General features: G+C 54.3%; 1 protein-coding gene across 3 annotated transcripts in view; it reads left to right on the top strand.

Moving 5' to 3' along the window:
• The first annotated feature begins 6,360 nt into the window (after positions 1-6,360).
• GBF1 (golgi brefeldin A resistant guanine nucleotide exchange factor 1) overlaps positions 6,361-11,366 on the top strand; it is a 91,763-nt gene continuing 86,757 nt past the window's right edge. Inside the window, exons 1-2 of one of the 3 annotated variants that reach the window (XM_062001842.1) lie at positions 6,361-6,592; positions 10,795-10,900. In XM_062001842.1, coding sequence (XP_061857826.1) covers positions 6,585-6,592; positions 10,795-10,900 — 114 coding nt within the window. In that variant the 5' untranslated portion in view covers positions 6,361-6,584. Of the gene's footprint in view, positions 6,593-7,312; positions 7,575-10,794; positions 10,901-11,366 lie in introns of those variants that run through there. The other 2 variants (XM_062001840.1, XM_062001841.1) reach the window with 2 other exon arrangements.

Here is an 11,366-nt window from a genome sequence, read left to right as displayed (position 1 = left end):
GTGTCTGTGTGTGCGTGTGTGTGCGCCTCCGTCCGTGCGTGTGTACACCTCGGGATCGGCGTTACCGCTGCCGCCAGCCTTGCCCGCTGCTTAGCGAGCCGGGACCCCGGAGCCCGCGCTGGGCAGCCGCTCCGCGCAGTGCCGGTGCCACGAGAGCCTGCTCGGGCTTTACAGCTAGAGCCACCGGCCGGGTGGAGTTTCCGAAGGGGAGCCAGGTCCGTGGTCGGCTGCTGGAGGCGTTCCCCTGCACGCTGGAGGATTGCGGGGGATGCTGGTCGCAGGCTCGCCGCCGCACGGACCCTCCCGGCTCTGTCCCGGGGCACGGGCGCTGCCGGCTGTGCGGGACACACCGCGCTCCCTCCCGCTGATGGCTCTCTGGGAACCCCACACGCTACTGGTAGTTTAGGCTCCAGCCTGGCTCTTTCCGTAGTTCAGGGCACAATCCCGGTGCAGCGGTGCGGGGATGCGATCCCTTCCTGAAAGGTCCCCAGATGCTCGTCCCCGCTCCAGCAAACCCTGGCCGTGTCTGCATGGGCATCGCGGTGCCACAGACACGACCCGGCGTTCCCGAGGAGAGCTCTGCGTCCGTCCTGCCCCGGGATGCCGGAGCCCCGGGAAAAGGTTTATCCCTGCCAGGCTCTTACGGAGCTGGATGCCTGATTCTGTGGTCTGATTTTCTTGGGGTCATTTCCATGTCAACCTGCTCTCCGATTTATGATGCCAAAGGTCACTCTCAAGCTCTTCCACTGACATGTTTTAGAGATTAGGAAATAGCGTCGTGAGAATAGGAGTGAATTTTAACTCTGGGTGATATACGAGCCGTATTTAGGGAGCCTGCTAAACACATAACGTGGCACACAGATACATATGTGGAGACAAACGCAGAGGAAGAAGTACGGGATGCAAAGGGAGGTTAAGCAGACCCGGTCATTACAGGTTACAGTCCAAAGACACATGTTAATTCAGTGGAAATGCAGAGAGATTAAAAGGAGTCACCGCATTTACAGGCTGATGAGAAATCACCGTGTCGTTGGGTTGTTTGTGTATTTTCACGGTAGTAATCTGGGGGTTGTGTTTGCCTTGTTGCTTTCTTGCCTGCAAAAAAGACAGCAAGCTACACCACATCTTTTCCAGGCTCAGGTTTTCATCCACCCCGGCACAGGCTTGTCTCTGTCAAGAGAGGCAGACACAGTATAGCAGCACCAGCACTTTCCACGGGGCAGTCCTTCTCTACCACCACACGCTGTGGGGAAGCTGGAAACTCTGCTCAAGTTCTGCAGCAACGAAGGGACACTGTATTTTGAGTCCTCTCCCTCTAAACCTCACCATCAGTAGCCCACGGCAAATACAGTTCATACTTACGCTTTCAAGTAACAGCGAAACAAAGGTATTTTTAGCTGTTTCCTTTGGGCTGCTGGAAACATGAACCGGCACAATGTCACAAGCTTGCTCCCTGTGGAGCACGGTGTGCTGGATCAGACCTTCGAGGGACCTGCACCAGGAGCCCTTCATTAGCACAACCTCAGTGCAACTGCTGGGCTGACCCCTGAAGGGTCTCTCTAGGAGAGAGCATGCTCTCGTGTTTGTTGTTGGAAGGTAGTAGCAGGTCTTGCTGGTTAGTGACAAGGCTTCCTAGCTGTAGTGTGTCTTGTCTTGCCAGCTGGAGAATTCACTGCTGGGGAAGAGACCAAGAACTCCACCTGGGTTTAGGAGTTTATATACAACAGAAAGGGAAATGAAAAAGAAAGAAAAGAGGAAAAGCAAACTAAACACAGAGTGAACCTGACTCAACGTCTTGGCAGAGAGATGGCGTGTGCAAGAGGAGGGAATTACTCAGCACCTTAGGCATACTTCATTTTTCACCAGCTGGGAAGAGCTCATTCTCAGAGAAAGCCCTGTCTGTGTCACAGGCAAGCCCAGTCCTCGTTGCCAGATGGGTCCTTGGAGAGTGGCAGAGCTGTTGATCACTGATCACCGTTTCCACCTTTGTGTCTTAACTGATCTTTTAGCTGTGCTGGGTCCATGCTGCCAAACACCTCGAAGACGAGGAGTCAGGCTTGAATTCGGTTTGCCTCCAAGCCCAAAGGTGGCCCAGGGAGCAGAGGGGAGGTTTGCTGCCTGTGTGGTAGCCAGGGCTGCCACTGCAGCGTGCTCTCCTGGTTGGCATTTGCCAAGCGCTGTGGGCTTCACGCCCAGGTGTATCACATAGCTGCAGTCTAGCCAAGAGGTGACGAAGATATGACTAACTGAGCCTGGGCTGCTCCTGCCAAAAAAGCATAGCTTGCTTGGGCCAAGAAGAGACAATGGAAAACATTACAGCGGGATGTTCATTGGGAGAGTTTCATGTCACCAGGGAGTGCAGGAGTGTGCCTGAACCACGGGCTGAGCAGAGCAGCTGGCAGCGCGGCGGAGCCCAAGGAGGCTGCTCTGCAGCTTCAATGTTGTGCCTTGTATAGTTTCCAGAGAAGGGTTTTAACATTTTTGAGTGCCTCAGTTCAGCTCTCTTGCTTCTGTTTTAGGTCCTGGCCCAAACACAGGTTGCACCAGGTGCAGCACATACAGTTTTCCTTTGGAGAACCTTCAGCTGGCTTTGGGCTAGCCACTACCAGGGCTTTCTCTGGAAAGTGGCAGCTGCTTAGAACCACCGTGTTTGGCATTTGGTAGTGGTTTTGGGGTGCTCAGCTCCAGGCAGAGTGGCTGCAGGCAGTTTCTAGCTGTGGCAATTGCTTATACCTTCTGAGTCAACTGCCTCTTTCTGCCACTTTTTTTTGGAGACCTTACGAAGCCTCTGAGAAACAGCCAAATCCTCCAAGAGGCTGGGATGGAAGTTCAACCTCTCTCAGACCGTTTAACCCGCTGGAAAATGGAGATGTTGCTGATATCTGGGCTCTGTGGATGGCTGTGCACTGGCAGGGGCTGAACATGAGAAACAGACTGTGCAGAGTTGGTCTCATTCATGGATGCAGATTGCAGAGGCAGAGGCGGTTCGACACAGGTTTGTGACCACCCTACCAAAGCCTTGTGTGGAGCAGGCTGTTACACTGACAGCCTGGACCCCAACAAAGGCAGCTGATGTACCCCATGGAGACCCTGCTCTGCGAGGAGCTGGCTGCTCAGGTGTCTCAGATGAGCTGACCAGGGACCTGGGCGAGGCCTGAGGGGGTGGTTGCCAGGGAGTTCGCAGCCCCTCCCTATGGTTCTCATGGGCTAACTCTTAAGAAGGAGCACTGGAGACACAAACTTGTGAGAAGCTGCATCTCTGCAGTGAGGATAAAGCCCAGCTTTCCTGGCCAGACAGTAGGAACCTGAGGGATTTGCACAGATAGTGCTTGGCTGATCTTTGGGTTCATCATACCATGCTGTGAGTAAGAACTAGTGTGTTATCTTGGGAATAAGAGGACAAGGGACTGTCCTCTGCACCTGAATCCTTTGGTACGGAGTGCTCCACCCTACCCACACAGGACCTGCACACAGCTGTGCCCTGCTCTGGCAAAGTGCTGCTGGCTAAGGCAGCCCAGGCTTCCCCTGTGCTGCCGGGCTGGGGGCATCAGCAGCATTTTCTGTGTGCCAGAGGGTGCTGGGCTGTCTGAGGGCTGGCTAATGCAGTGCTGTAGTGCCTGTGAGTGAACTCTCCTCTCCCCAGGCCGCACCGGGTTGTTTTCCCCTCCAGACAATGCAGTGCTGGGTCGTAAGTAAAAAATGCAAAGCACATTGCAATGTTTGCTCTTTATTAATGCACTAAGATGCATTGGGGTGAAGCAGAGGCTGCTGGCTGGCTCGCTGTTAGGCTCCGTGACAGGCTTCCATAAATACCACCTGAGCAGGGGCCGATCTGCCGGATCAGGGTGGGTGGGAGCCCGAGCTGCACAGCGGGCATGGGAAGGGGCAGGAAGGGAGGCTGGGCAGGCTCAGCTGAGCCCAACTGCGCTGTGCTGTGTTTGGCAGCCAAACCAGCACCCCTGTCCCTGGGCAGGGAGTGGAGGGACAGGGTGGCAACGACAAACTCCTGTGAGTTCCCAAATGGCTGGTGGACACCACAATGGCTTTAGTGGCTGTTGGAGCAGGGCAGAAGGGAAGCAGAAAGTACGAGCAACTAACCTGCTTGTTCTGCAGACCATCCCCCAAGGCTTAGGTGGCTCTTGGAATCCCTCTGCATGACTTATTTGTCTGTTTTATAGCTGAGGAACTCAAGCTGCACCCTGCGTGTACCATGGCTGCAGCAGAGGCTGGGGTGGTGTGTTTCAGCTTCCCAGCCCACAGTTAGGCTACTGTAACGTGCTGTTTCTTGTTCCATTTCTGGGGAATAAATGTGGCTGCTTAATGCAATTACAGTTTAACCTTCCAACCCTGAAGGCTTCCTACGGGGTACCAGGGAAAGCCCAGGTGAAGCAAGTCACCCGGTCAGCAGCTGTCAGAGCTGGGAGAGAGTGGCAGTTTCAGTCCAGGACACAATGATTCTCAGTCAGGCAGCTATTCTGGAGAGGGAGAGACACGGTGAAAGAGATGTCCCACCTCACACCACCTTCTCTGGGAGTCGTGCCCTCAGGAGAGGGACACGGTGACGTGTGGCCATCTTTGAGTGGAGTGGGAATTAGCCTCACATTGTGCTTTGGCTGGCCAGGGAAGTGACCATTGCATGTTCCCTTGGGCCTTTGCCTGAGAACTTCCCTACTTCAGCCGCAGCACAGCAGATGAAGTTGCCATCAGGACAGACAATGAATGCTTTTTGACCCTTTCACCCTCCCTTCGCCTGTGTTTTCCCTACAGAGTGTAAGATTCGAGGGCAGTGGCTGTCCTGGCCACTCCAACACCCACAGCAGATCCTCAGGCTCATCTGTTGGTGCTGTGAAACTGTTGGGTAACTGCAAGACTTCTGTCCTCTTCCCCAAGCTCAACGGGCAGGGGCTGAGACAAGCAGAGCAAGTCACTGCCATTAAAGCAGGCTGTGTGGACACGGGAAGCGGCTGAGACGGCTGCACCGAGGAGTCTTTGTGCTGGGTGGGCTACGGCTGCAGAGCTGGAGCCGTACCGTGGCAGTTAAACAGCGCCGTGGTCCCGGGCTGGGCTGGCACACGGGCCGGCACTGGGACAGCACCGCTGGCGTTCAGGAGAGGCGAGAGGGGCAGCGGCAGAGCCGCGTGTGCTGCCCTCCTCCCGCCGGCGCTGCTCCGGGGGAGCGGCTGTGACCCGGGGACAGGGGCCGCAGCGTGACAAACGGCAGGAGCAGCTCGGGCCCTGCCTGGGAGCGCTGGGGCGGCCCCGGAGGGCCCCGAGGCGGGCCCCGGCCCCTCACACCCGCGGGGGAGGCCCTGGAGGACCCCGAGCCGGTCCCTGACCCCTCACAGCCGCGTGGGCGGCCCCGGGGTGGCCGTGGAGGACCCCGAGCCGGTCCCTGACCCCTCACAGCCTCGGGGGCGGCCCCGGAGAGCCCCGAGGCCGGCTCCAGCCCCTCACAGCCGCGGGAAACCCTGTGGCCGGTCCCAGCCCCTCACAGCCGCGGGGACGGCCCCGGAGAGCCCTGAGATAGTCCCCAGCCCATCGCAGCCTCTGGGGCGGCCCCGGAGTGGCCGTGGAGGGACCTGAGGCAGTCCCCAGCCCCTGATACCCGCGGGGGCGGCTCCAGCCCCTGATACCCGCGGGGGCGGCTCCAGCCCCTGATACCCGCGGGGGCGGCTCCAGCCCCTGATACCCGCGGGGGCGGCCCTGGAGAGCCCTGAGGCCGGCTCCAGCCCCTCACAGCCACGGGAAACCCTGAGGCCGGTTCCAGCCCGTCACAGCCACGGGAAACCCTGAGGCCGGCTCCAGCCCCTCACAGCCACGGGAAACCCTGAGGCCGGTTCCAGCCCGTCACAGCCGCGGAGGTGGCCCCGGAGAGCCCTGAGGCGGCTCCAGGCCCTCACAGCCACGGGAAACCCTGAGGCCGGTTCCAGCCCGTCACAGCCGCGGGGGTGGCCCCGGAGAGCCCTGAGGCGGCTCCAGCCCCTCACAGCCACGGGAAACCCTGAGGCCGGCTCCAGCCCGTCACAGCCGCGGGGGCGGCCCCGGGGCGCGGCCTGGGAGGACCGGCCCGGCCCACAATGCCTTGCGAGCTCCGCCCTCCCTCTCGCCTACCGCTCAACCACACTTGCTGCCACCGTTCGGCCGAGGCCACGCCCTCTGGCCACGGGGCTCGTTCGCGATTGGCCGCCGGCTCTATTCGTTCTACGTTTTGTCCCCTCATTGGCTCTCCTCCGCCTGTCAGCGGAGGGCTCCACCTCCTCCACTTTCATCCTGCGACGCTATTGGACGCGGTCGGGAGCGGCTCGCCGCGCCGCGCGCCGATTGGCTGTCGCGGCTGTCCGTCGGCGCAGTCACCAGGCAGCGCGTTGCGGTGCGCGTGTTTCCACGTCAGTGCGAGCGGCGCGGAGCCGGTTTCGCTCGGCCGTGGCCGGAGGCGCCCGGGGACGCCGCCGCCGGAGGGACGGAGCGCGGCACGGACGGAGCGGCGGCCGGAGGCGGGGCGCAGCCCTCCCGCTCGTGGTGCCGCCCGTCTGACCGATGTGTGAGGCGGCCGCCGCCGCGGAGAACAGGCGCCGCCATCTTGGATGCGGGGGTCAGTGCCGGGCGGCGAGCGCCTGTCGCGATAGTGTCGCGACGCAGGGCGGGAGGGAGGGGGGCTGCGGCGGGGGAAGCGCGCGGGGCCGGCGGCAGGCGGGGCCGGGGGCAGGGCCCGGGCGGGCGGCGGCGGCTCAGCTCAGGCGGCCCTGGGCCCGGCATGGGCTCGCCCCACGCGTGACGGCGCAGCCCAGGCGGCCCTGGGCCCCGCGGGCCTCGCACGGGCGCGGCGCGGAGCGGGGCTCGGGCTCGGGCTGCGCCCCGCACCCGCCGAGGTGCCCGCTCGCCCAGCGTGGAGCCGGCTGCCCCAAAGCCGCGTGGAAACGGGGCCTTTTCCCGTCCTGTGGCGGCTGCTTGGGCGGTGCAGGCTCAGAGCTGGCAGCGTGCAGCTCAGCTGCTGCCAGGTTCCCTGCTTTAAACAGCACACGGTGATTAGGAGCGAGGAAACCGCCTTCTGGGTATTTACCTTAGGTTTCATTGCAGCTCAGCTGTTTTGACAGGTATATGTGAGTTGCCTTCTCTGCCTGGTTCCCAGTCTCACTTATGCAACTAAAGGCAAAGTCTTGCAGAGAAGCCTGTCCCACTTTCCCTTCCGAGGTGCCGCCGCTGTCGTGTTGCAGCTGCTTCTCCTTTACAGAGCGTTTGCCCAGGAATTCGGCATCACTGGGCTGTACAGCTCCTGATCCTACTTAGAAATTAATGCTTTACTGTTGTTTTTGTCCAGGCATTAGGAGCCAGCCTTTGGAGAAACATCCCGAGTTCTCTGAACTGTTGCTGCCTGTGATGTTTATTACACAGCAGTTACTACATGAGCAAGTTAAACTTTCTCATAGAGATTCACATACCTTCTGTGTGTGGTTTAGAAGGAAGAAAAGGAGCTTTCCCCTTGTCAAGTGAGCTGGCCAGCTGACTCAGGCAGGAATTGTTTCTGGTCCATGGATGGAAGGGAAGTGTGTTCTGTTTTGGCATCAGGACTCAAGGTCAGAGCCTATATAGATTATTCATGCATTATCATAAACAGTGCAAAGTTAGGTCAGCGGGAGCCTGCTGTGAAATATCACCCTTCTTGCACATGTACTGATTATGTTGGGGTTTATTATTGCTATTTATTGGAGTGGTTTCATCAGGTTTGAGGTAGTTACCATAGCTGAAGGCCAAAGTTAATGACAGGAAGAAGTAACTTGATGGAAGCCTGCCAGGCTCTCACTTTTGATGCTAACTCTTGCTTGTTTCCAGGAGAATTGCAATCATTTCCTTGCAGGGAGGGAAGTATTTCCAGTACTACTTCTGGAAATACCCAGGAGGAATTTGGGTTCCCGTGCTCTGGGATGCTTTGGGGTAGCGTGTTTCAGGGTTGAGCAGTGGAGTGCTCAGTGCATGTGTGAGGTACATTTGCAGATGTAAACCTTGTCAGCGTCAGTAGGTGAAGGCTTCAGATCCAGTGCTGCTTCAGGAGTCTCAGAACAGTGGTAGCAGCTGTCCACAGAACATCGCTGAAGGCTCGAGGTGCACATGAGTGTTGGATTTGTTCTCCTATGGCATACTCAGGCACCTTCCTTTTTCCTCTCTCTTCTACACAGCTCGTAACATAGTTAGCAGCAGGGCTGTGAATGCTGCAGCTTCCCTGTTGCTCATGGCAGGCTTGGTAGCTGCATTGCCTTGGTTTGGGGCTGTAGTTTTCACTGTGCTGCCTGTTAAGTTTTGCAGGATTTTAGTGTCAGGAGAGCCCTGCCAAGCAACATGGATCTTTTTTTTGCATCCTTGCTTGAAGGGATCAGCATGTTCAGTTTCCCAGCAGGTTGAAAGGGAAAGGTGCGTGTTGGAGGTTTGTGTCCATCTTCTTTGCATTCTGTTGCTTGGAGGTATCATGAGCTTTGGGAACAGCTGTGTGTTATAAGTCTCTTGCAGTCAGGAAAGACTGAGTTTCACAGGCTCATCTGTCTCAATTCTCTTAGGTTAAAAGTAGTGAAGAAACAGGAGTCCTACAAGCAGGTTCAGTAGTATGCAGAACAGCATTTAAGCTCTCGCACCGCTGTAAGTATTGGCAGAACTGTTGAGTACCTGCCCATGTGCAAGGCATGTGTTGCATTTCTCTGGGATTTCTCGACATACTTTTCCGGAGCAGGTCAAGGGTGCCTTTGTTTCTGTCAGTTTGCTCTAGCACATGCTCAATGTTGTTTTGCAACAATGAAGACCTGACAAAAACCCAAAAGTACTTCTGTGAACCAGGGTTTTGGTCCCTGAAACTGCCTGTGTAGAAACATGGAAAATAACAGAGTTACTGCAAGAAGAAGTTCGTAAGTGAGGAGTTTTACATGGAGAAATTGTACATGGGAGGAAAATCTCCCATTAATGCCTTGTGCTAAAGCCAAGGCAGCACACTGTGAAGTAGAAAAGATTGTGAGCAAGGGTGTTTTTGTTCAGTACTTTAGTGCAATCATTTAAATAATACATGGAATAAGTTGCTATCGAGGACAGGAACATCTCTCAAGCATTAGACACATGAGAATATCTGTGGTTCTGTTATATACAGCTGTGGAGGGAGGACACAGACCTTTGTTCTTCAGGGCAAGAGCAAACTACTTGGCAGAACTGTTTGTTCTTCTGAGTCATCTAGTAGTGAATGAGATAAACTACTGATCTGGTCTGTCAAGGCACTTTCTGTATTCTATATTATCTTTATCTTTGCCCCTTAGGAATATTATTACCTGTAATTAATGAAGTAAAATAAGCTTATTCATCCCATCCCAAACATATATTAAAAACCCCAACAAATCTGATGCTCTCCCTCCATGAGTTATCTTTTGACAACAGTTTGCTTGCTTTCTGTTGTTTACAGAGTCCTGAAGCAAGTTAGTCTCATTCACTGAGAGTGTATTTGTATATAGGTTGTTGGTAATTCAAACATGCTAATTAACATGCAGCCTGACCGAGCCAGGTTGTTCTGAGATTTGTGTGGTGGTGTTTGTGAGGTCTGAGCAATGCACTGCAACCGTTTCCTTCTGGCTTTGCTTTTGGTACAGGGGTAAAAGGCCTCCTCTCGTATTATCTGTGTTTCATTACCCCCTGCACTCCTTCCCCAGGCGAGTCTTTGAAAGGAGCCTGTCTGATCTGAAGTTTTAGGATCAGCGTTGTATCTCCTTTCAGTCCTTTGCTTCCCCGTGGATGGCCTGTTGTGATCACAACATAGATTCTTCATTTCCTTTCGTATCTTCTGAAAAACTCTCCTGACTTAGCTACCATTTCACTAAATCCTTCTCATTTGCAGACACAGTACCATCTGATTCTCTGGCATCTTTACAAGTCATGTTCCCTCTTTATAAACAGTCATGTCTGTTCTTTCCCCTCCATTCTTATTTCTTGATGCTTGCCTGTGTCTGGGCTATAGCTAGTACAGAGAGCGCAATCCTACAGTAATCCCCCCTTCCTTTCTTTTTTTAAGACTGTTACAAATACAAATGTTTTCCCCTCTTTGTCTTTCTGGGTAAAGAGTTAAAGGTTTTTGCTGTAGGACCTCAGGCTACATTACTCTGAATGTCTGCCTTCAGCTTTCGCGCTGTTTCTCGCTGTGTTCCATCCCATTTTGTCTCTAGCTTTGCTCATTTCTTTGGGGGGTCTTACCCATCACTTTACTTGCCAGCTTTTTGGAAAGCTGCTTTTTTTTTTTCCCATGAAGCAAGTGTGAAATTAACATCTGTTATAAGTTATTTTGTCAAAGATTCAAGTCCCAAAGAGTTTGCTCTGGCCAGCTTATTAAATTAGCCACTGATGCTATTTAACAGAGTGCAGGATTGACTTTGTGTTCTGTGCAGAGCTTCGTGACGCTGCCTGAGTGCAGGAGGTGTGTGTGTTGTTGCATTGTCATGGGTGCCTGTCCTGATAGCCCGGTGTTTTATCTTTCTGTCAAACTGGAAAGAAAAGTGAGGGACATGTCTTGGCAAACTTATCTCTTGCCTCACAGGTACCCTGTTATAACCTAAGGGTCTGCTCTTCTGGTCTTCAAACCACACTCTGTGCAAAAGCATCTCCCTTTTGACCAAACAACTGTTTGTCTGCGTGCATCAAATTTGATCTGTGTGCAAAGATCTGAAAGAGTTTGTTGGATCTCTGCAGGCCTGCTAGGGCCAACTCATTGTTTTGTCTGAGGAAGAGACCGATTCTGAGGGACTGGAGATTAATTTGCGTTACCTTTATTTGCAGGGCTGTCAGGATGGTGGATAAGAACATTTACATTGTCCAAGGTGAAATCAATGCAGTGGTGGGAGCCATAAAGCGTAACGCCCGATGGAGCACCCACACGCATGTGGTAAGTCACCTTGAAATTGTTGCTGCCTGTTCTCGTGATGGCAAAGAACCACCTGGTTTTGGAAGAGAACCTCTTTGTTTTTTAAGCACGTTACACACTTTTGGGAAGCTGGAAGAACTTTCTGCATTGTTTCATGCTGAGCAGTTTTGACTTCTTGTGTGCCATTGACTGTAAGAGGTACAAATCTGGAAATCCTCTACATATATACTCTAACAACCACCCCCCTGCCTTGTGTTCCACATGAGAATCATCTCATTTAGGCTTTTATCACCTGCTATATCAGGAATTTTGAATGTATGGTGCCATTTCATTTAGCACAGTGTTTTGATATGTCTTCTGTGCCCTCTTAGAGAAGGCAGTTTTCATCATGAAATAAAAATTGGAGAAGTCATATGTGGGGGATTTTTTCATAATGGCATGGTGTCTTTTCTTAGCTCTGCTTTGTGACTGCTGGCTATATTCCTGA

The sequence above is a fragment of the Colius striatus genome, chromosome 8 (genome assembly GCF_028858725.1).
Source record: "Colius striatus isolate bColStr4 chromosome 8, bColStr4.1.hap1, whole genome shotgun sequence".
Classification (NCBI taxonomy): Eukaryota; Metazoa; Chordata; class Aves; order Coliiformes; family Coliidae; genus Colius; species Colius striatus.
Note: the sequence above shows the minus strand (reverse complement) of the source record. Positions and strands in the feature narration are given on the sequence as shown.